The sequence below is a fragment of the Anarrhichthys ocellatus genome, unplaced genomic scaffold (genome assembly GCF_004355925.1).
Source record: "Anarrhichthys ocellatus isolate YVR2014 unplaced genomic scaffold, GSC_Weel_1.0 scaffold13, whole genome shotgun sequence".
In the NCBI taxonomy this organism is placed as follows: domain Eukaryota; kingdom Metazoa; phylum Chordata; class Actinopteri; order Perciformes; family Anarhichadidae; genus Anarrhichthys; species Anarrhichthys ocellatus.
The window spans coordinates 2,426,420-2,451,013 of NW_022280043.1; the positions used below are offsets into that span (position 1 = coordinate 2,426,420).

General features: G+C 41.0%; 4 protein-coding genes across 11 annotated transcripts in view; all 4 read right to left on the reverse strand.

The window, feature by feature from the left end:
- kif13a (kinesin family member 13A) overlaps positions 1–8,463 on the reverse strand; it is a 37,896-nt gene extending 29,433 nt beyond the window's left edge. For 5 of the 7 annotated variants that reach the window (XM_031852631.1, XM_031852630.1, XM_031852633.1 and 2 more), the window contains exon 1: positions 7,778–8,462. In XM_031852631.1, the coding sequence (XP_031708491.1) occupies positions 7,778–8,040 (263 nt within the window). In that variant the 5' untranslated portion in view covers positions 8,041–8,462. Of the gene's footprint in view, positions 1–7,777 lie in introns of all 7 variants that reach the window. The other 2 variants (XM_031852632.1, XM_031852634.1) reach the window with 2 other exon arrangements.
- A 410-nt stretch (positions 8,464–8,873) lies between these two features.
- On the reverse strand, positions 8,874–10,647 carry LOC116386873 (E3 ubiquitin-protein ligase NHLRC1). The gene has a single exon (XM_031853450.1). The coding sequence runs from the start codon at positions 10,471–10,473 to the stop codon at positions 9,229–9,231; it is 1,245 nt and encodes a 414-aa protein (XP_031709310.1). The 5' UTR covers positions 10,474–10,647; the 3' UTR covers positions 8,874–9,228.
- A 755-nt stretch (positions 10,648–11,402) lies between these two features.
- Positions 11,403–19,481, reverse strand: ptdss1a (phosphatidylserine synthase 1a). Its single transcript, XM_031853449.1, has 13 exons — positions 19,081–19,481; positions 18,617–18,708; positions 18,308–18,352; positions 18,090–18,214; positions 17,825–17,983; positions 17,475–17,626; positions 16,763–16,904; positions 14,872–14,984; positions 14,639–14,704; positions 14,391–14,490; positions 14,158–14,226; positions 13,085–13,151; positions 11,403–12,922 (listed from the first exon to the last, which is right to left on the reverse strand). Exons 1-13 carry the CDS (start codon positions 19,260–19,262, stop codon positions 12,813–12,815), a joined length of 1,422 nt encoding a protein of 473 aa, XP_031709309.1. The 5' UTR covers positions 19,263–19,481; the 3' UTR covers positions 11,403–12,812.
- A 1,073-nt stretch (positions 19,482–20,554) lies between these two features.
- On the reverse strand, positions 20,555–22,887 carry LOC116386903 (membrane-spanning 4-domains subfamily A member 4D). Of its 2 annotated transcripts, none has more exons than XM_031853497.1 (7): positions 22,834–22,887; positions 22,586–22,751; positions 22,364–22,462; positions 22,037–22,093; positions 21,345–21,458; positions 21,127–21,192; positions 20,555–21,037 (listed from the first exon to the last, which is right to left on the reverse strand). In XM_031853497.1, the coding sequence occupies exons 2-7, from the start codon at positions 22,745–22,747 to the stop codon at positions 21,008–21,010; spliced, it is 528 nt and encodes a 175-aa protein (XP_031709357.1). In that variant the 5' UTR covers positions 22,748–22,751; positions 22,834–22,887; the 3' UTR covers positions 20,555–21,007. The 2 variants fall into 2 exon arrangements, with proteins under 2 accessions (XP_031709357.1, XP_031709356.1); XM_031853496.1 differs by having other exon boundaries at positions 21,127–21,243.
- Positions 22,888–24,594: the final 1,707 nt, after the last annotated feature.

Here is a 24,594-nt window from a genome sequence, read left to right on the forward strand (position 1 = left end):
GTGTGTGTGTGTGTGTGTGTGTGTGTGTGTGTGTGTGTGTGTGTGTGAGAGAAAGTGTTGGGTTACAGTGCACTGTGCTCTCACAGGAGACAGGCTAACATTTCAGATGGTCCTCCAGTATGTTTAGAACTGAACACGCCGGTCCCCATCCACTCAAAGCAGAGGTCACCCTGCTGCACAGACATAGGGAGCAGGGAAATGCCAAGCAGTTAGTTACAGTAAGAGAGGGTGGGGCTCTTGTCTGACCAATTAAAACTCAAGATGATTCCAAGGAATCATACACATTGAGCAGGCTGTCACTTTTATAAGCATGAGTGATCCAAAAGTAAACATGGTTGAAGTCAGAGGTTTATACCAGGACATTTAGATGCATTTAAAAACAGCACTAAGGGGAGTTAGCTTGTTGATGACAGAAACAGACCTGCTGGATTGATCCAAGCTACTGAGACATCTAACTCTGACTTCTGCCTCACAAACGATTTCTGAAGCTTCTTCAGCTTTAATATGTAGCATATCCCTGGAAGTATGCAACGTCTTGGCCAGTGGCGGAAGAAGTATTCAGATCCTTTACTAGTAAAAGTACAAATAGCATAATCTAAAAATACTCCAGTATTCCAGATCAATCTTAGGGGTTGTGAGGAGATCACTGGGAGATGAAAGAAGGAAAAAAAAACAAGTTCTAATTCACAAATCTGTTTTAATTTTTGGAACTTTTCCCTTGCTTTTTTGAGAGATGATGAATCATTTGAACGGGTATTTAAATTAAACCATTTGAGAAGTTTAGAGGGGAAAATGCTCTGGAGCAGCAAACAACTCAGCTAACGCCCACAACGTGACAACGAACCAGACATAGCTTTTTGTACTGCAGGGGGTCACAAGGCCAAACTGTTGTGTGTTACATTCTAAAACGTAACTACACCTGTCAGATGAATGCAGTGGAGTAGAAGTATGAAGTAGAATAAAATGGAAATACTCATATAAAGTACCTCAAAATTGTACTTCAGCAAACGTACTTTGTTACTTTCCACCACTGGACTTGGAACAAATGTGTCCATGGTTCATTGTTCGAAATGCTAAACTTAGCTTCCTATGAAAATATTTGAGGTGGCTGGGGGATATCTCTCATTAGGTCATCAACATAACTCCAGAATGTTTCTGTAACTTGGCAACTGTTGTCGCTAAGCAGCACTGGTAAACATGGAGGAGAGACAACCTACCAGCCTCATGAGTCAAAGTTCCAAAATGAAAGCCAAGCTCAGGATCTCAAAAAAAAACAGCCTTAATGAACAGCACAGCCATCATCAGTGCACATGACACTCATACGTACTTCTTTGCGGGACTCTCGAAGTTTCCATAACAAATGTTAACAACACAACACATGATGCAGACGGGGTCTAATTTAATCCTCCCCGGTATTTCTGACACCACTGTGACAAGCCGGGTCAGGAGCAGGCTGTGTGTATGCTAAAACAAAGAGAGGGATACTGACCACATTTGCGCTAAAGTCTTGAATCTGGTTGGTTTTAAAAGGCAACGAACAAGCCAGAAAGAAGTGAAGTTCATCAATTTGGTCAATATGGTAAGGCTTCCTCCCCAGGGGAAAGAAAGAGACACATTTACTACCAGGACACACCTCCTTTGACCCGGTCTGTCACTTATCTGAATGCATGTGCCGTGTGGCTGTTAATGAAAATGGACAACAAAAGCAGCAGTAAGCATGCTCATGAAACATATCACAAAAAGTCTGTAATTGCAAAGAGTAATATGCCAAATAGATGTTGGCAGTAATTATGTGCTTTGATAATTAAAACTAATGAGTATCTATTTACAGACAGAGAGGGAGAGAGCTTTTGTTCATGTTGCTTAGCTCCACTCAAAGTGAGTCCACAATAACCCTATCCCACGATGACATTACATGAATGTAAACGCAACAAGCAGCCTTCAAAACTTCAAAAAGGGCCCGATATGAGAGAATCACGCAAGAAGCCAGAATCATTGTGGAAGAAAAGCCTGAGAGTGAATTTTCACATAAGCTGCCCTCAGAATGAGCAGCCACATCTGAGATTAATGATACAGGCTTGAGAAAGAGGGAGGGCGCCATCTTTTCTCAATTCCGGATCAAGATGTAAACAACGTCCCACCCTCTGAACAAACAGGGAACAGTCCTTGAAGGAATACAATCGTTTTATCAGCGACAGACAAACACTTTCGCCTTATTGCACTCCTGAATAAAGCCTTACAGAGAAACTGTGGGCTGATTTTACAACTCACTCTGAGAACAACATGTTACTGAATGGAAAGGATGATTATTGGCACATAGGGAGCAAAATGGAGAGACAAAGGGAACATCCTGTGGGCAGCCATTAGACAAGGCAGCCTTGTCATTCTGTAAAGGCTTGCTTTAGAAGGCATGATGACACTTGGTCATATGTGACCAAACTTCAACAACGCGGAGGAAAGTCAGCTCAACATCTTTATTAAACAGATGTGAAATCCGTGTGTCATAAGGGTTAGCAAACAGACAGACATCATTTAAAGGCTATCTGTAAAGGCATTAACAAAACACATGTTGAACTCATTGGGTTGGTCTGCAGGGAAAGACTGCAGATGAGAGTGCAAAATAATTTAAAGGAATAGTTCCACATTTTGGCAAATATGCTTGTTTTCTCTCTGGCAGAGAGTTACATGAGAAGATTGATACCACTCTCTGTACGGTAAATATGAAGCTACAGCCAACAGCTGGGTAGCTTAGCGTAGCACAAATGCTAGACACATTGAGAAACAGAAAAATGTCCTACTAGCACCTCTCAAGCTCACTGTTTAACATGTTTTAAATAGCTTGCTTGAATCTGTACAAGTGTAAAAATAAGAATTTGCCATTTTACAGATATGTGCTGAATTGTTTCCTAGCTGGGAGTAGTCTCCGCTGGTTGTCTGGCAACTTCTCCCAGCCAAGAATTTGTACGGCTCATACTGACCATGAAACAGTGAATTATAATTGTTACACTTCTGTTATTGCACGGACTGAACACATGTTATTTTTTACCTTTAGACAGACAGAGGCTGGCCAGCTTTTTACATTTTCCAGTCTTAATGCTAAGCTAACCATCCACAGCTTCATATTTAGCATAATATAAGAGGGGTATCAATCTTCTCATCCAATTGTCTGTCAAAAAGCAAATGAGCATATTTCCTGAAATTTCCAACCATTTCCTTTAAACACCAGCATTTCAATTTACTTTTTGTTTTCTACCTTTAAGGTTGGGAGACAAAGACATGGAGGACCTATCCACACAGCTATCTCTGAACATACTTCCCAAATTAGATTATTAGAGACATGGATTTAAAACCTAGATGTTTTAGTTTGCCACAATGAGAGGAAAATAAAATATATTTTTCTGATACAAACCAAAGTCCCGTCTGCCTGCCTAAAAAGTTAGCTTTTGGCTTTTAGCACAGCTCGTTATTTTTAGAATGAAATATGCAGAAAAAGGAGGGTTCATATAAACACGCCTTTCCCAGGCTTGATTGCTGCATGTTGGTGGACATGCTGAGGCATGGTCGATGTAATATGGCCCCTTTGTGTGAGTCAAAGGGTATTTTCTTGTCATGATGTTCCACCACTCAATCCCTTTGCAGACAGCAGCCTCAGGTATTTCTCTGCCTCTCCACCCCCACCTTCATTGTGTCCAAACCCCAAAGGAGACTAGACTGGCGCGTGAAAACAAAACTACTCTCCCAGATTCCTATTTCAAATATGCCATATGTGCCAACTCAACAGGTAGATGAAAGATTAAACTTGGGAAACTTCACCTGTTGCCCTGGAGTCACCATTCATGTTTCATTTGCCCACCACTGAGATTATTGTTCATTCTTCAGGGAAATAGGAGAGGGGGCTGTGGGGTCACGAGTGTTGCTATAATGCTCGGCGGTGCAAAGAATGAGGCTTAGCCATCAAAAGAAAGCCCTTATATTCCTTCAAATTCTTTAGGTGACTTGCATGTTTTCGTGCTCTGTGCGGTCTCTGCAAAACCTGATTAAAATTCACACAGAATTTGGAAAATTTTCAATGTCTAACTGATTATTCAACATGAAAGTGGCTCCAAGTTCAACCACGAGAGACTTCATTTTGCATCTCATCACACGAGAGCCATATTTCGTATTTTTAGGTATTGCTCAACTTTGGGGGTAAAAACAGTTTCACTGAAATCTGAACATTGTTAAGTAAAACCTATTACTGCTGTCTACTCTTTGAGGCTGTGCCTGAGCATTCCCGTGAGAGAGAATAAGTTCCCATGATTCTGGCCCTGCAGCCATATTTGGCATGCTAATACCCACTAAATCTGACACACAGGAACAGGTGTCTTCAAAACAAGGCAAACTCTTCGTGATCAGGGTATCCCCTTCTGCAGCTCCACAAGAAGCCGAGAGGAAAATTATATGGTTTAAGAAAACCATGGCAGTCTAAACACAGAGACCCAACACACACACACACACACACACACACACACACACACACACACACACAGCAAGAAATTATATGGCTGGACTACACCATAGAAAGTAAATGTGACATAATAAAACCAAACTGAACTGAAGTCACTTTACAGTTACACAATGTACTACAATAAGAATTACAATTACAATAATTTTGAATATACGTAGGTTTGGCAGAACAAAAAAAAAATGACCGTGGATAAAAAAAAAAAAAACAGTTAAGAGTGAATCCAACAGCAGTTGAAAACATTTAAGACTGATACGAGATCGAAATCAAACCTGGAAACTTCCCCTGAACGAGAAACGTGGTTGTGTCTCACACAACAACATAGCAACAGGTAGCGGTGGAATATGGCACAGACTGAACAGACAAAATCAAGACTGAGAAGTCAGCGGAGGCTACAGAGCATCTCGCAGAAGACGGGTACTGATCTGGCCAATGATAAGCCGGCAATTGTAACTGAGAGGAAATAAGAAGGCAACTATTCATACGATCAAGGTGGTAACTCGTGCGTCTAACCACTGGTTTGGCTGGTCATTAGAAACTGAAGATGCAAAACCGTGGTAACGTCAGCCGCTGTCTTTTCGAATTATGTTGCACCTAAAGTAGTGTTATTATGGTAAGGACCTCGAAGTGAGGCGAAGGTACTGAAAGACAGGCTTACATACTGATGTTTTCATGTTCATACTGTTTTATTCTAAGAACTAAATGCTAACATTGGTATGCATTGCACCTTTTCCTTACATTAGACCTGGTGAAAGTTATATGTTGCCAATGGGTTATCAGATTAGTCCAGGAGATTGCTGTTTCTAAAGGTCTCTCTGACGGACAGCCTCTGAGCAAGGCGAAGGTCCTGAAAGATACATGTGCGTTATTATTATCATCACAATAAACAGATATTTATTTTTGCTCATAAACAAACATAGAAATATAATGAAAGAAAGGATATAGAGTGCTAAAGGTATATTTTTGTAGGCCAGCCCAGAAGTTAGCATCGCTCTGGTTCCCACTACAATAAGCCAATGGGATTTTTCTGTTGAATTTGGATAATTGCAGAAAATAAGCTCTGTGGCAAACACAAGTTGATGTTACCTTTTGGTCAACAAGATAATCTTTACATGTAATCACCACTTTTATGATTTTTGAAACGTAAATGCAATGGACAGAAGTAAAAAGCTAACATTTGGCTATAAACCAACTACACCACGGTCGCGGACCATCAGGACCAAGACCTCACGCCAACAAAAACAGTTTCTTTCCATCTGCAGTTGGGTTCATCAATAAAGCCCGGACCCCCACTAACTCTGAAACAATTCCCAGGACAATTTCTTACAGTTACACACCCTTGCTCAACTCTTCTCTATTAATATACACTTGACACTTTATTAACATACTTGTTTTAACAAACTGTTATTTGTTTGTTTACCATGTTATTGTAAATATTCATATTTTAAATTATTCAAACTATTGCACCGTGTTTATTGTTATGCACCAATCACCAAGCCAAATTCCTTGTATGTGTAACGTACTTCGCAATAAAACGTTTCTGATTCTGTCAGAACAAAAAATGCAGTCACCACCACTAGTCGGGCTAGACGGCGTGATGACCAATTTAATTCAGCAAATGTTTGCAACCGCCTTTTTTAAGATACATAAAAGCTTCCAAATTCACAAGAGTGGTATTTACTGTAGTATTTTATATCATAGAACAAAATGTTAAAATTTCTCAAGCTTGGGTTAACCAAAGACCTTATTTCACTCATCTAACCAAAAACCCATCGACTTTGAGAAGAGGAAACCGAGTGCAAAAATGCTGACTCATTTCCAGGTTTAAGGACCTGCACCACTCTAAATTGCAGATGTAGTCACTCTAAATCTCTGTACTCTCCTCTGACCTCTCACCCACGACAGCTTTGTGTATCCCGTTCCAACATACAGTATGTTAGTTTTGAGCGGGATTTGTTTAATTGCCTGGAACGCCACCATTGTGTGGCAATTTCTGTTCTGATAATTGCCTTAAATACAGGTTAATGCGTGGACCCAAGCTGCTGCGGGAGCAAGCTCATTACCATTTAATGCTGACTGTTGGGTACATAACAGCAGAGAAAGTGTGACACTTTAACTCGACTGGATGCAGGGCGTGAGAAAAGCCTTGAATGTAGCATGTATTTGCCTTCTATGACTTCATTTGTGGCTGTCATGCTGTGGACTTTTACTGTAGCCGAAGGAGTTCACACGATTTCAGAGATAAATCAAAAGGAAAAAAACAAAATAGTCTTCTTCCTTTTAGATTTATTTGTGCCTGTGGGTATTCAGGTCAGCTGTTTAATCACGTGTGACACCAAGAAGAAGAGCAATCAAACCAAGCGAAAACAATTGTCGCAAACAACTTCAACTGCAAAGGGTGAAATACCCTCATTAGCCTTAGATGTTGTGCGATCTCCTCATTACAATCTGAAAGCATGTCGTGATGACAAGCAAGAAACTGCTGACCTTCACTTCAGGCGAAGTGTGAAGCGTTAAGGGATGCTTAGCTTTTCCTTTTGTCACAGCTTTTCTCAACTATTTCCCCATATAAACGCCTGACAAAAGAGTGCAGCATCCTGCCAGAAGACACAGCATGGTCTAATACCACTTTGAACGCTACATAAGTTAAATTAGTTCTGACTCCGCTGATAGCCTGAGGCTCGACATTAATCTGTTCAGTCTAACAGCCATTCAACCACCTCCCCTGGTCTTGAGACTCAACATCAGATATGAAATATACAGAATGAGGGTAATATTATTATGCTGAGGTGAGTAGTATTTTTAAGTGCATGTGAATTGCATAACAAAATATCATGTTGCAAGCAGGTGGGTGACAGACACCATGTCCTCAGCAGCAGTGCAGCATTTGTCTGCTGCATTCATTTACTGGCATTTATGGAAAAATAAAAAGGTTTGAATTCAAGATAAAAGTTTACAAATCAAATCCTCACCGGTCTGCATCAGGATCATGTATGTGCTGATGTATTTTCAGACATTTGAGCTACATAGGGACACACTGGATTATATGATAACCTAGAATGTTATTGTTACTGTATTTACAACCAGGATGGGAGAAGGTTTTTGCAAAGAAAGTGCTTTTTTTTTTTTTTACTCTATAGCACTCAAACTAAGCACAGCAATGCAAAAGACTCATTAAACAAGCTGCCCGCACTGTACTGCTTGCTATATACTGTATTATATCTATATTCATTCGCAATTGGAAACATTTGGCAGTATTTCAGCTTTGTTTACCTGTTGTCTCCTTTTGCATTCGAGGGTGGTGGGTGCAGCACTGTTTGGTTGTCCTCCATATCCAAGACACATTTTGTTTTCAGTTCGATTTCTGTGGAGAGAAGTTTGTTGGAGTGAAGTACAGCAGAATGCGAGGGTGTGGAGAGTAACAACCCTCGCCACTTTGACCGTCTCCAAACTCGACTCAAGTCCGACTTCAAGCTCATAAGTCGAGCTGAAAGCCGCAATGGCGAAGAAATCCAAACTTTATGATAATGTGGCATGAATCCGAGGAGACAGACATGCGAGGTTGCAAAAAAAGAAATCGTCGTTTTGACACTTACCCCTTCGGTTCATGGGCCGAACTCTCACGGCAACTTTTACCTTTGAATCCGACATTTTCGTCCACTTTTCACTCCCACCCTGTCTATGCGCCGAGCTATCGATGTAGTCGGTGAATCCCCGACAACACCGGATTTCTGCCAGAAAAAAGGCAGCAGACTCTAGATAAACAAGCCCAAAAGAGTCCAGAGCTCGAGGACAAGAGATGGGGATATGTTCATTTTTTTCCCTTTATATCCATCCGGGTTCGCTTTTTGTGCAAATCCAGCATTCTGCTCCAGCCCCAGACAGCATCCCCACCGCCATCTTCCACTGGGAGCACGACTGCTATCCTCTGGCAGACTGGAGACGGCTGTGCCAAAGAGGGGGAAAGGATTTACGCACCGCGCAGCTTATCGGGGAGGAACCAGTGGACGAGAAATGTGAGGCTGTCTGAGAAGTTAATTTATGCGCACCTACGATAAGCATCATTTAAAGACGATTTAGAGGTAGGAATGAAGAGCAGAGGGATTAGTATAAAAGGAATTTTAAACAGTCACAATAACCATGTATATTTCGCCCTATCTTTGACACACACACACACACACACACACACACACACACACACTACTTTAATTATTTTATAATTTTATCATAGATATCGCACACACACCTCACCACAGCTAATATAATTTTGACCCCCCCAAAAAATAAAAAAATAATTAAATATCTTTGAGTGTAATTGAGTGTAGATGCGGCTAACAGTAGTTTCCTATCTTTTGAATTGTGACCCCATTAAAATGAAGAAATTTCCATTTGTTCGACCCCTCATCATTTTTTTAACACAGAAAAAAAGGTGAAATTATTCAGTATTTCACAAGAAAACAGCAAATATTACAAAAATATAGTTTATGCCACTTTTAATCCTTTAATTATTGCATAATTGTCAAAAGAAATTGCCTATACGGTGATTTTATATGCAAAACAAAGCATACAATAGCTAATAGCACTCATTTGATTATAATCACATTCATCATTTTCAATGTAAAACTTTACTTAATATTTACTGAAATAGCATAGCCAGGTCACCTCTTCGTTTCATAATATGAAAGCTACATTTCACAGGATACGGCCTGTTCATCATATGTGAGCTATATCATGGGCCCAGCATCAGATTTAGCGGAATAAATCTTCACCGCATGGTCTCCACTGTCCAGAACGACGAGGGTGTTGTTCAGTGACACAAGTCCAACTGGGTAGATGAGGTGGTCTCCAACAAGTGGGGTCAGGGCTGGGCCATTCTGGAGCTTCCCCAAACTCCAGATCATCCCCTGATTGGAGTCAATCACAATCACATCTCCATCTCTGTCAAAGGCCACGCCCGTCATGTTGAGCCTCACTGAGTTCAGCAGGGTCAGGCTGAAACTGTCAGTCTGATAAAGGAGGTGGAAGTCTTCAGTAAACACTCTCAGCCTTGTGTGTTGGTTCCTCCCTGGTGAACATGTGTCATCAAGTAAATGCTCCATCACTGCAGTGTTCCCAGTCACCCGACAGCAGGCCACCGCTTTTGGATGCTGCAGGTCCGCAATGGCTGTTTGATGCTCTAGAGCGAGACCGCGAGTATAGTCCACTTTTACCTGGGACAGCGTGCCGACCTGGATGTCTGAGACCAGGATGTGCCCAAAGCTGTTTGTGTCCACACCCCAGGGCATCTGGAGGGAATCTTTGACCGTCAAAACATGGTTACCCCTGGAGGTGAAAACCTTTACAGCTTTGTCCCCTGCATCAGTAACCACCACGTGACCACAGGGAGTCACCGCCACATCCACTGGGAAACAGATCTCCCCACTGCCTTGTCCTCTTCTCCCAAAACTGTGCAGCTTCCTGCCCTGTGGACTGAACACCGCCACCCTCTGCTCTCCATCATGCACCACCACTATCGTCCCTGACGATCCCAAAACGGCTATGCCAGTGGGATTGATAAGAGTCCCCCACCCTCCAAAGGCTGTGCAGAGGTGCAGAGCTGTGGATGTCAGACTTGTGGCCAAGCCAAGGCCTGCGTTTGCCCTGTGAGGAGGAGTAGAAGACGGGGGAGTCTGGGACAACAGCAGCTCCTGCAGGTCACTAAGAGCCTGGCAGTGGGAGGTGCTGTCAACACTGCACAGCTGTCGACAGAACGGGCACTCCAGCTTCCTCAGGAGAGGGTGGGACAGAGCCCTGATGCATTCCAGACAGAGTACATGGCCACAGGAAAGGTTCTGCGGTTTGTGCTCCTTCTGCTGAGTGCTGAACTTCTCGAAGCAGACTTTACACTCCAGCAAGTTGATCTGGATCTCTCTCACGATCCCCTCAGGGCTCAGGTTGCCACGACTCGGGGCACCAGGACTCTTGGCCATGACTGAAATATCCGATGTTCTGTAACCCTGGTGAGACAGACCAGTCAGCTGATGCAGGCTGCAGGAGGTTCAGGAAAACATAAATAGAAAGACTGATCTAAATGAGATGGAGAGAATGATGACGGGGGGGATATGGAGGCAGAGCATGGAACATTTTGTCAACACACTCATGTCCTGTGCTTTAGGCCCAAAGGGTCACGTGACATTTTGCACACCACTGAGGCTCTCTGCTGCCCTCTATTGGAAATGAGCTAATACACATGTTGGAAACATTGTTTACAGGCCCCCCCCACCTGAGAAAGTAGCAGAAAATATACTGAATTCCTTCTTTTATATGTATATTAAGTGGTATAATATGAAGGTATTTGGCTCGATTTAAAGCCAGGATCAGCTGTTACATGGCGTGAGTGTGCCTGAATATGTCAGGCTTTTTCTTTCGGATGTTCTATACCTTACTACTGTTCATGTTTTCGACTGTATACAACATTCTTTGCTGCTCTTTTCAAAGGGAACATCAGCCCTACCTTCAAAAACATGTTATAGGTCAGCACGAGGCAGCTATTTCAGTCTGTGAGTTTCATGGTTTGCAGACGGAGTGAAATCTGATCCGAGACAGGCAGTTCTATAGTCAGCCAATCCAGCGCTCCTCTGCTGCTGCAGGGCGCTCTTCAGGGGTTGAGCAAGGTCATTCATGACTTCCTATTGTTAAGTATTCAAACGGCCTCCTACTCCTGTGGATGCAATAATTTATTCATAGAGTAATAAAGGCATAATTGTTTGAAAGTAGGGTGTATGTGTAGTGCTGCTGCTCCTTTTCAAAAACCAAAAAAAGACAAATACCTCCAATAATAACTCAAAGAGTAAATGTAAAAGATTTTATTATGTTTTATTGTTTCACAGTGAAAAAGAAGACTTTTTTTTTTTTTTTTTTTTTAAAATCAGAACAGTTTTTTGGCAAATGACATCTAAATCCAGAGACAATGTAGCATTGATTGTGTCTGCTGTAGCAGGGGAGCCTGGTCCATTCCACAGAGGTCGACGTCTGGATGTCGAGGACTGTGAGGGATATATCTGTCCCGAGATGATGCCGACAGAGCAAATGAAAATAAAACGCTCAAGAAAGCACTTAAAGCAGAAGAATCAAAACACAAAAAGCACACATTTAGTCGTAATACAAACTGAGAATAAAAAAAACACGCAAACAGGCACAAGGGGCGAATTAAAATGTTTCGATGACAGTGAAAGACCAACAATACTAGCGCCCTGGTGTGTGGTGTCATACGAAGATCTCTTGACTACTCTTTTCTTACTAAAACACTTCATTTGACACAGCCATGCAAATGCAATATATGCCATAACAATAAGGTCGACAGTTAAACAAAAACACACCTGCACTCAGACAGGTAGAACCTGACAACACATGCAGGAATTTGAATAATTGCCCTCTGTTATCAGTACAGTAAAAAAAAAGATAGCAGCCACAGATGGACAGGGAGAGTAAAATCACTCAAAGTCACAATGATTCACAAAATACTCAAGCGTTACAAAATGTACAGTATTTGCAAGAAAATATTCTGAAAAGTGCTTAAACTGTGTGCTTTGCTTTGTTCCAGGCCAAACACAATCCTCGGTCGATGATCCTACCGAGCTAAAGCCGTGTTGCATTGAACTCCTGCCCACATTCAAGTTATAAACACGAAAACACTGAACACCTATGATGTAAATAGACAATAGACGCAGAGGCTAATAAAAAGACCGTAGCCTCTGTGCTATAAACAAATGTGATAAAGTCTACAGAATGGCTTTTAACATTAAAAATGTGTTGAACCAACGTACGAGTTAAGACTGGTGTAAACCAGTCAAATGTACATTGTCCATCGATGATATACTGTATCGTAGAATAATTGGAAATTATAGTTCATCAGCTATAATGATCATGCAGTCATATCTATAAATCGGCAGTTTTTATTGCCACCTCTTTCTCACGAACACACAACCACGCTTTCCCTCCCTCTCTCTCTCTCTCACTCTTCACACACACTGTGAACAGTGGTTTAGGAGTTTTTTTATGACTACAGCACACAGTTAAGTGTGCATCTCTCTGGTCCAAGCCTCTGTGCACTCCTAACAACACTGCATGGGCCTGTTCATCCGCTTAGCCTCTCCTGTCTCCACTCCCTCTACTGTCGATGGGAGCGTTCTAGACTTTAATTACACCAGGAAGTGGTTGCATCTTTACCCCCTTTTTTTTTTTTTTTTTCAACCTGTGATCCTTCACACCTGGCTCCCTGGAGTGAGTTCAGGAGTCGCACACCAGCCTCTGGATCCAACTCCGACTCCTACTGGCTGTCCAGGCCATTGATGGATTTGGTCTTTCCAGAGCCCATCCCTCTGCGTCGGGTTGTAGGGCTGTCGTCGTCCACATCCGTGTCTTCTGAAACACCAAACTCTGCGGAACGAGTTCATAAAATAAAGGAACTGAACTTTGCAGTATGAGTAAAACACCATTCCAAACACTTGAGGTCAGCCCTTTACAAGATTAAAGATGAAGATTAATGTCTTTTTATGAGCCTTTTTATGTAGTTGGTGAATCATAGTAAAGTCACTGTACCTTTAAATACTTCTGACACATGGTCAGCAGATTCAGGGTAATTACTGTCTTCACATTCTGAGAGGCTCTGTGACAGGAGAAGAGATTCAGACACATGACACACATACCATTGACTGGACAGGGAACATATAGCAGCTAACTGACCATGAACAGCTTCCATGGTACACGGAGGGATAACCTTTAAAGGGGGGAAAGGTCTGAAAGCCTATATTTACAGAGGGTCCTCAAGAGCACGCCAGCTGATTCTTTAGATATGGAAAACGCGACATTGCTGGCTTCGCCTTTCTGTTGAAGAAATGGCTTCTCGCCATTCGGACATAGGTGTCAAGAATTGGTGCAGCTCACTTGTGACATATTTAAGTAATGCAACAGGTACTGAGTAGTGATATCAAGGAGTGTTCTTCTCACAGGCAGCATTACAGCTGGGGTGCTGGTCTTTTCCATTAAAATCAACATATGTTACATTCAAGCTCTGGCCAAACAAGTTCACATGACGCTGATGTAGCCGATCATCGACAGGGAAAGCTCTCTGTATTCCGCTGTATATCGGAGTTATGGGGTCGATGTCGGAAGTGCTTTCTTTAAGTCTTCCCGGGCAATTTTTTTACTTTAATCCCGAAGGCTGAGTTTTGTTTTCATCAAGAGCATCAGCTCCAGAAACTTAGCTTCCCCAATACTCCTAGCTGCTGCTTCGTCTGCATGGTCTCTCCCATACGGTAATTACTCTCACAGATAAAAGATCCGCACTCCGGCTTTAATGAATGACTTCAGTTTATTCTGACCATCATGAGCGTGATACGTCGACCTAAGATTGCTGTGAAAGTGGTGCTCATTTCCACATGAGATCAACATGTAAAATGTAAACCATATTTACATAAACATATCCAAAAGGGTGGGGGATCATATTTTAACACTTGTGCAGGTGCATAAACCCCAATTGCCTTAGGGTTTACAGGTTACTTAAACAACATGCATCTCTGACAAGATTCAAGATTTAAACTGAGACCAATATTAGTTACCTTTTGTTATGAACTATATGACAAACTTTACAAAAAAAAACACTGTAGACATACCGTTTCTCTTGGACCATAATTTTCAGCACACCACACCATTCCAAACAGGCAGAGGAATGTAATGAAGGCCTAAAAACAGATCACACATAACAGAGGCTGCTTAATGATTCATGGAAAACACATAATCAATAACTTACAGCACAGAAGGTTTTGCTGTTCAACTGGTTTTTTTGTTATGTTGAAAGACATATGTGTGAAAATTGATGGTGTGTTTGCTGTGATCCTGACCTTACCAAACACAGCAGCCAGAGGATCACATAGAGGATCTGCGTTTTTGAGAACAAGTCCTGTCCAAACTTAATACATGCCAAGGCCTCCAGAAAGGCTATTGCCCTGTGAACGAGGAGAGAAAAACACCAACAAATGAATTCTCTGATCTTACGTAAACTTTCAATTTAACTGGAAAAAAACCCCTGATGTGGCTTTTACCTGAGAGAAATAAAATTAGTTTTGTAAGGGCTACAATTTAGGCTTCACTTACCCAAACACCCAGCACTGGGTCCCAACCCTCTTGCACTGTGTGTCTGTGAGGTACGCATAATACTGCCTGGAGCAAAAAACAAACGATATTATTAGAAAATTCTAACTGCAGTTCTACTCAGTTACTTTCCTAACCGTTAATCTTTGTCAAAACAAGGAACTGAAGAAAAAAAACCATGTGACCATGTGCTGTTTCTAGGGCTCATTTCCTTACTAATAAAGTTGTCTTTTTACCTCACTGTGGGAGCTGTGATGATACCGACGAACAGGATCCGACACCAGCTAAGAGCATGGCTTGCAGGAAAGATGAAAATGTGCTTGAGGAAGAATGTGTTCAACTCTGTCAGCTGTGGACAAAGAGGGGAAACGGGTAGAAGAGAATAAAGATCTTCATGTGTAATATAGCACATCACTGAGAATAAATAAAGCATTCAGATCTGGTGTTCGGCACTGTAACACATGGCGAGTTGGTTTATGGTCAGGTGACCGTGTTAGACGGTTGGGAACATTGCACCGTTTGGCCCTAATAACCTACTGGTTGCTTTGGCTTTATGCTGCTGTATTGTTGTAAGATTAATGTACGCATGAACAGTTTCTATGTTCACCAAATATGGACGTAAATGCCCTTAAACACCCTCAAAGCTGCAAATCCAGTGTGCTAGCGTTCAGTGCAAACACAATAAAAGCTGTCACTATTCTACTACTTATGGACTTTCAAAGGCCTTTCTCCCAGCAGACATTTTGACTTGTCATAGTAGGAAGAGCACATAACATTAACAATGGCTCGGTTTTATTCAATTGTCCCTAAGCTACGAGTTTGAGATGACCACCATGCACAATACCAGGACCCTGAAACTGAAGCAGCTAAATGGAACTCTGCTATCGTTCATTTTATATTAGTTATACCTGTACTTTTACAGGCTTTATGACACTTAGCACCAAAAATATTAACAACAGGTTTTCCATGAAACTGTTAAATGGTGCCTGTAGATTAAAGCGCTGTATTGTATACACAATCAAATGTTTTAACATCCTATATTCTAACTTCTAGATTATTTCTCACACTATGAGCTCATTGGTGTTGCTCTTGTTATCCTAAAGCTGGAGAATAAAGGTACGTTTTTGTTTTTAGGGACCATAAACCTCTCCAATAGCAGATATTTTGATGTCATCGCAGGACAAGCACAGGTATATCAGAGACAGCTCTGCTTAATTGACATGTGCCAATACGTCGTGCTATTGAGACAGTGTGCACGAAAGCAGAGCCCTTCAACTGGCCCACATACAAGGAATGCAGTCATTATTAATGTTTTAGTTACACTTGTGTTTAACTCGTCAAAATGTCTGCTGTGAGTAAGAACTATTGGCAGAGACTCAATGTGTGCCTTGTTACAGGAACATGGAAGTTAAAGTCGACCAGTTCAGCCAGGACGGTAACAAACAAGGATTCTCCTACAATGCCAGTCACACTTGGGTTAACAAATGGTCAACAATGCGAGCAGTTCATTTAGGAGGACACTCTGCCCTCGTCCCTCTCATAGGCACACTCATACTGGATAATGAGAGGGAGGCCTGCTGCCGTGTTATTCACTCATTTGGCCTGGAGCCTTTGTGGTGGAAGCCAGTGAAGAGCAGCTAAACTGTCACCACGCTGAGTAGAGCAGAGACGACCCCCATCTCTTCAACTAATTCTCAAAGACTGGTAATTACTATTTCAAGTCTCGAGAGAGTCGGGAACTGCCTGAGCGAGGGAGACGGGAGGACAATGTTGTTTCATCACCACACAAAAAAAAAAAAGATCGGAGAAAGCTTTCATCACCATGGTTGCCATTGGGTAGGAATTTGGCAGCCACAGTTGACTCTCAAGTGGAACGCAACGGAGCTTACTCAAGTTCTCCATCCACTGCTTATTCATCACCGTAAATTGCTCCCAAGTAATCTAGCGCATCTTTCACCCGTATGGGATTAGCTGCTCATGCATTATATGGATCCATGTGAGACGGGTTTTAGATTTCAACAGCAGAGGAGGCAATTAGATTAGCCTGGACTAAGCACGCAAAGCACACCGGATGATCCCCGACTAGTCAGCACTTAGTCACCGTGAGAGGGTTTCTCAGTGACCCACCTGCCAGATGATCATGAACAGATAGACGCCCATCACTCGCTGCAGGGAAGACTTTGGGTCAAGCCAGCGTACGTAGGTCCAGCTCGCAGGGGTGAACTGTAACGCGGCTCGCTTGATCTTCCCCGTGGTGGTGTGGATGTCCCTGAGTGAGAAGCACGGGAGAAGGATTACCAAGACTTGCAGATAGATTTACAATAAGTATCGTGTTAGCAGCACAATAGACAAAGCAGGATGAAAGTAATGCCATCACATTAATCATTCATGTCCACTCCGCCTTGATGAGCTTGTAAGATCATATTTCAAAACAACCGTTTATGCATCTTAAGAGGGTTTCTCATTGCTTGATGTATTAGGTAGCCCTTACTCATCTGAGTTAACATGTTTTATTTATTCTAACGCTTTTTTATGTTCATTGGGCTCACATAAAAAATTATCTTACATATTAAAGCATAAAGGCAAAAAGATACAAAGATTCTTTAGCTTGTGATTTCATCCTATTTACATTTCAGTTTAAATCAAAATGATAATATATTACTGCCTACACATTCGATTTATTATTACTCAGTTAAGGCTGATAAAATGCATACACCGGGCTTTCCATACTGGCCCCACTTCCCTTATCACAAGTTAAAACTAACATAACAAATCTAACAGACTAAAGGACGAACACAAACTGTCACTTGTAGGTAATTTCCAGATTGTAGGGTCATACTTAATACTGGCCCAGTGGTAGGTCCTCATCTCCAAAAAGCGACAGACAGTCATGCCAAGCCAGATGCCTCCTCCATTACACAGCAGGATGTCCAGAATCACCTGGTCCCACCAGCACTCGGCAAAGTTAGGCAGCAGATGCATGAAGAACAGCTGAACAGGAGATTGGGAGGCGATGAGAGTCTTAAAAACTTAAATTTTCAGTCTAGAATTATATTTAATATGGGTTATGTTAAGTTATTAAAACCCATCAATTCCACTGAATAAAACCGGGACAGAGGGAGCCAAAGAGAAAGTGATGTTACGGGATATTTAGTGTACGATAGCCTCATCTGGTCTGTGCTTCCTTACCTCAGTGAGCTCCCAGGTAATACTGATGGTCCAACAGAGGCCATAGCTTCGAATAAGCAGGGCCTTCATACCCCAGCCCCAGAAATGGCTAAATGCAAAAATGTCAAAATGGCTCAGGATTCTCTCCCAGGTGATGACATGGCAATTCACAGCATAGTCCTGCAGAGAGCAGCACAGATAGCCTCATTAGAATGATTGATCATCTCCTGCTGGGCAACGCCACTGGTGCATGTGAATCAATATGAAAATGATTTGTACCACTCACCATTATGTCTGCCTCTCTCTTGGCATAACGCAGGTTTGGGTCCAACCAATACATTAGTTGCTTCACTTGCCTCCAGTTGAGGAAGATGACTAACACCAGGAACAGGAAGTAGAGGACACTCAGACCTTAACGGCAGAGAGAGACATGACATTAGGGAGGGAAATCTGAGGTCCAAACTAAAACTGTTCTCACCCTCCGAGAGTTTTATCAATACTCACCAAAAACGATTCGCCATATTGCTGGATGCGGTCGAGTGAATGGTCCTAAAGTGAGGCACATGAAGATACTATTTCAAAGATATAATCTACAGCACGCGATGGAATGGACACAGGTTTCTCATTATGCAGAAACACGTTTTTCTTTGTGTTGTTGTTTCACATATATCGCCTATAAGCCAAGACATTTTGCATATGAGCGGTCTTATATGTATGCAGTTAATAATAATGCTTGCGGCTAACTGTAATAATGGCTATGCAGATACACTTGGCCATACTACAATAATAACATCAGGGTGATGTTTTGCTCACCGTTAGGAAATGCCAAAACACTGATGACAAGAAAGAAGGAGATGACCAGGATGAGCCCCACCCAGAGATTATTGTTGGGATTTCCATCATCTCTGCAGGCAGGAAACAGAAACACAAATTGTCCAAACAAACAGTAAATATCACCAGTGACACTATGGTACATGTTAAACAGCCAACATTAGTCTCTGCTTTATGTCTGTGGTGATGTGAATGTGCCTCACACATCTTCAAAGTTTAAAAAATGAGACATTAGCGTTTGCATTGGATTCGATTTTTGTTTTTTTTAAAGCAGATAATCACTGTAAAGTGTGTTTCAGTGATGCAATCCGCTTTGGAGTAGCCCAAAGCTAGCTAACCTCCCTGTGTTACCTAGCACCGTCACAGCATCACTGCTGCCGTTAGCCGAGCGCGAGCTAACTAAGCTAACCCAGCGAGCTAACCGACGCTAGCTGTGAACGACTTACCTCGCGAACGCGAAATACATCAAACTCAGCACCGTGCATGTCAGCAGCGTTATCGTGTGCGGCCTGTAGAAGAACTCTATGGTGATATCCTCAACCTGCTGCTCGTTTATCATTCGGAAATGCATTCTGTAGTTCACATCATCCTTGCTCAAGGTGTGGGACTTGCTGTACACATACGCCATACCAGGAGGCAGCGCAGCAGGCAGCAGCGGGGCAGTACCTCACAGTAACATGAGAAAGCGACCCACCACAAACTGTTACTACAGACAGAGAGGAAACGGTTAAAATAAATACACAGGATTACGTAGCAAACCGGCAAAGTACAAATATGATTAAACAGCAAAGGCAGAATGAGCAACAGAGGAGTTAAAAGAGGGGAAGACGGTTTTAGAGAAAGTATTCACTTTTGATTGTGATTGGTGTGCATTTTTGTAGGGAGTGTCCCAAATAGCGGAAGAGTTCACATGCCGTCCTTCCTCATGTACTGATTGTTTTCAGCGCGACCTCCATTGCAAGGACTTTGAAGCATGACAAAGCACAGATGCTGACTTCTAAATCCATCAAACCACATAATCACTCATCTTGATCTGTGATCTCGTGATTTGGTATTTCAAAAAAAGTTGTAACCCTACATGTTTTATTAACTAGAACAGAGTTACTACAGTACAGTTATTTGAATGTCAAATGAATGTTTCCTTGAATACATACTGTACTGCAAGGTGAATTTACTTTACACCTTTTTGTGTGAGTGTGTGTGTGTGTGTGTGTGGGTGTATATCGCCCCCACGTGGCCGCTCCTGGCGCAACATGTCACTGAAAGACAAAACACATCCTCCGCTCCCAGCAGGGGGATACAATCGTTTTTTCATTACCAGCAGCAAGAACCGAAATGGGCACTCATTTGTCCAAAGATTTACCGTTAAAGTTAATTGTGATGGTTTAGGAAACAAGTGCAAAGGGATTTGAAAAGTGATTTTACACATAATCTCCCCATCGGTCATCTATTCATAATCCACAACAAGAATGATGAGAAATAAGGTTGCAAAAAGCATGTGTTGTACTAGAGTACTAATTAGGTTATTGGATGGTACTCTAGGAACATTTTTAAAATTATCGGCAAAGATAAAGTTAAAGTTTTCATGGCAATTATTCATTTTTTGGTTGTAAAACACAGATTAAGAATTCTATTTTTCTCTCTGGGTTTATGCACTATGTTCTCCACTTGATTATTGTACGCTCTCTTATGAATACGTGGAACGTTTTATTTGCAGTTTCTAACAAACGCATCACAACAAAATGTGTTATATTATTTTTCTGACAACAAATGTTGATATACTACTTTGGGGATCATTTGCATAATTTGCTAATCTTAAAACCAGTAATTATTTTTTTAGCTGTATATCTGGTTTTGTCCAAAGTAGGAAAATGATTAGTAGGTCCACAAGAAGACAAAGAAGACGAAAACAAACTACATATTTATTTTTATTTGTCCAAAACAAAGTTACAAATTAATTCACAGGGAACCGAAAAAACACTAAAACAAGAAGTTTTAGAATATTTCCTGAACTTCCAGAGGTTGAGACAATACAATGTTTTCCAATTTAGAAATAAACAGTCATTTTAAACTGGGATTTGTTGTCATTGTTGGCGATTCTGTTGTAAAAGTATTAAAGAATGCAATTCAAACAGCTAGATTTACACAAACAAAATAAAGGTTAATCTATATCCAAGAGGCGGCTCTTTCACATGCATGCACATTTTTTAGCTACTTCTGAAAGGAGAACAATAGCTAATGTCACATTCTTTGTATGTTGTACATTGACGGGTATATGACACTGATTGGCTGCTATGCACTTTTGATACAATGAGGATTTAAAAGTACCATCAATACGTGGTTGCTTGTTGGCTTTTTGAGCTTCATCCAGCCTCAGTCTCCTTGTTTCAGCAGTATGATGGGCTGCAGATAAAGAATTACTACTATTAGTTATGAATGATCTTATTCCTCTTACAGTTTATGCAGTTGCTATGTGTGTAAAAATGACATACCAAAGTGTTGAAATGTTGTCTGCATACAGCTTTGCTCAACCAGTAGATCAAGGAAAGGGCGATTAACTGTTCAACAACCAGCAGAGTCATAATCAGTCCCTTGATTCCTTCATGGATCTTTAAAAGTTGAGACAGAGGTGGAATAAATACACTTTGCTTTGTGTTTCAGAGAGCAACAGAGGTTACTTAAGAGAGGATAAATGCTGTTTTCCTTATACCTTGAGATTGTCTGAGCTCTCTCCTGGCACAACATAAGACTTGATCAAGCAGAGACTAACTGCTGCAATTGACCAGAAGAAGCTGACGATGTTCAGAGAGAATGACAGCTTTGTCTGGAAGGTGAAAGAGGCATGAACATTGCAGGCGTTACTGAAAATCATTAGGTAAAAAAAACAAAAATAGGATCAGACAAGCTGTGATGATGTTGTGTCTTTTAGATTTCATAAGAACAAAATTCTTAAAATTCAAATATGTTGGTAACAATTAGTCACTTGTATGTGCAAGTTTACAAAGAATAGAGTCTAATTTAATGGCAAAAATAATTGAAACTTCACTACTCACTTAAAGTCCTTTTTTACCGTGCCCCAATGTTTTAATTATTCTGCCCTTCATTTTTACAAACACTAGGAATCAATATTTTTAAGGCATTCTCCAACGCTTTATTTCATTTTTAGGATATAAGAGTTTTGGTTTGGATTAATGTGTCTAAATCACAATCTAAATTTGGACAAAAATCTGGTCACAAACATAGCATCAAAAAACAACTATTGGAAACGTTACAAATATTATACTACTGTATCCAGAATAATACTATCCATTCAGCACATGCCATTATTTTTTTAAATCACCTCTTATTCACATATTGTAGAGGATTCTTCACTTGTCAACAAAAACTTCATTTTTAACTTACCACGTGCATGTTTGGAGCCTGTCCAGCTGCATAGGAGAGGATGCCACAGACCACAAACTAAGATATTGTTAAAATATGCAAATTAGTATCAAAGGAATACAAGATAAGATCAATGTTTTAGACCCCATGCAGGGAAATTGAAATGTCACAGAAGCAAAGGGAAGTATTAGAACAGACGCATATCTATACAGTTCCCTGTTAAGCAATAAGTAAAAAGCAATGCGGATGTCTATAAAATAGGTTTCTAATTGTATTTTCACTAGTTATCTGGAGTGGTAACTTAACTCTGGGAGTTGATTCAATTTGTAATTTTGTGATAGTATTTACCAGAACACTGGGTAGAGTGTAGAACCTGGTGAAGTCTTCTGTCTTAGTAAAGATCAGACCGAGCGTGATAATGAACACACCAGCGATGGCTTGGACTGCCTAATAAAAAAAGAGAAAAATACTGCATTACAACGCTGCAAGTCGAAGACAAAAATACAAGTATAAAGCTATGAAATACTCTAAGATGATGACTCTTCTTGTGTTAGAAACAATTCAACTCACTCCAAGAGGTTTAGGTTTCCCTCTGATAGCAAAGACCTTGTAGGAATCTTTGTACACGCACTGAAATGTCTCCGGCATCAGTTGAACCTCTCCAGCGGCCCTCAGACTCCCAATTGAAATGGTGATGATCATTGATTCATCGCATGCAAACGTCTTCTTCATTCTCCTGTGAGCATGATTGAAGCAAAGAATGTTGAAGCAGTTTTTATCACTGTGACGATCTGCTGTTGAAGTTTTCAGTAACGTACCTTATTTTCCTTCTCGTATCTTGATTCAGACCTGAAATTCTCTGCTTTGTCAAAATGAGCTTGACAAGGAAATGACCTGGCACACCAATTGCCTTTGTGTCTTTAGCCCCCCCCCCCCCACACACACTTCTCTTTCTCTCACGCACACACAAAGACACATATACCCACAAAATGCTTTTGTGCGGAATGTTTTGGCAAACATTTAAATATTGATATTTGAACTTATTTATTTTCATAAATATGAAGAAAAGTGTATTTGTCAAGTCAGAAATGCTGTACCGTGACATAGAACTTATAGCACTGAGGGTTTAAAATGATGATATTGTAGAAACCACTGGCAGAGTGAGGAAGTTAAGATATGAGGTGACCTCATCTTTCAAAGTATTTGCAGGGAAGTGAAAATCTTGCCTCAAGAGTGAGGCACTTGTTTGAGGCGAATACAGAGTGCGAAATATATACTTCTCAAGCCAAACGAGGTAAGCTATTCATTCATTCAATTGCACTGAAAAAAAAGCTTTGTTGTATATATTTGCAATATGACATATGAATTTGCGAGCAACTAAAATTCTACATGTAAGTAGATCGAAAGTTTGTAGTGGTGAGAATTAGACTGTTGGGAGCTGCAAAAGCCCTGCAATAAACATTACCTTATTTAATATGTTTAGATTTTATTGACACTACTCCTTTAATTGTTTTGGTGTTTATTTAGTTCCATGATTATTTTCAAAGCTGTACTTTGTGGTGATATAGTGAAATATATCTCTCATATCTCATCGGCCTTATTAAATGAAGAAATTGAAATATAAAGTAATCCAACAACCCAACAACAAGTGTCTCAAAAACGTGAATCGTCACCTCATTTTGTCAGCATATCTCAATTTTGGAAAATGTATTACAGGACTGTTGTATGGCATTGCATTGGTGTTTCTACCGTTCTGGTCACTCAGGACAGGAATCACAGTACAAATTAAAGAACACACATGATGCACTAAAAACCATTATCCCTCCAGGTCAGAGAAACAGCATGGCCTGTGCCGATGTCGACATGGACATCCATGGAGGTGATCAGGCGCCACGTAGAGCCAGGCAGAGAGAGCCGCCTATGATGCGACATTACATGGCTTTAGAGCTCATGCCAGACTACAAAGGGCCGCTGCATGACTTGCTGCAGAAACAACCTGCTGTGTTGGGGGTGAGTGACAAAACTGCTCAGGATGTCATGCCAATATATAAACCCTCATATAAGGTCATATTTTTGAAGTACTGTATTATTAACATTGTGTCACAGGGGTGTTGGTGTTGTACACTAACTGTGCTCTAACCCAGTTTATTATTAAGAGAATCATGGTACTTCATAGATTGCACTGAGTTGGGGTTTGAGATCCCCTTGTTTTAGTCTCAAAATGTATATGATCCCTGTAGATATGTGTAATATGTTTGTTTGAATGGAGAAGACATTACATACACACAAACATTGCTAATGGAGCTGACTTGCTTATCAGGGGCAGGCGGGGATTGAACTACCAACCCTGAGACATGGACAACATGGTCTACCTGAGCTGCTGTCAGTCTGCATGAATAAAATAACAATATACTAGAATATAACACTGCAAACTGCTTTCTCTAAAAGTGTCTAATCCAAATGGAATATATGGAATAGGATAAGCTTCATGTGATAATATGATTGTAACCAATCAGTCTTTCCAGTAGAAGCTTTTTATTTAGCGTGTGAGTAAGTTGCAACCATATTGTGTATAGTCA

Coding starts and splice junctions, on each gene's coding strand:
- LOC116386873 (XM_031853450.1), bottom strand. CDS start 10,473: ATGGCCAAGAGTCCTGGTGCCCCGAGTCGTGGCAACCTGAGCCCTGAG.
- ptdss1a (XM_031853449.1), bottom strand. CDS start 19,262: ATGGCGTATGTGTACAGCAAGTCCCACACCTTGAGCAAGGATGATGTG. Junction 18,709..19,080: donor ATGTATTTCGCGTTCGCGAG/GTAAGTCGTTCA, acceptor TCCTGCCTGCAG/AGATGATGGAAATCCCAACA. Junction 18,215..18,307: donor AATATGGCGAATCGTTTTTG/GTGAGTATTGAT, acceptor TCTGCCGTTAAG/GTCTGAGTGTCCTCTACTTC.
- LOC116386903 (XM_031853496.1), bottom strand. CDS start 22,747: ATGAAGAAGACGTTTGCATGCGATGAATCAATGATCATCACCATTTCA. Junction 22,094..22,363: donor ACACTCTACCCAGTGTTCTG/GTAAATACTATC, acceptor ACAATATCTTAG/TTTGTGGTCTGTGGCATCCT. Junction 21,038..21,126: donor GACAACATTTCAACACTTTG/GTATGTCATTTT, acceptor CTTTATCTGCAG/CCCATCATACTGCTGAAACA.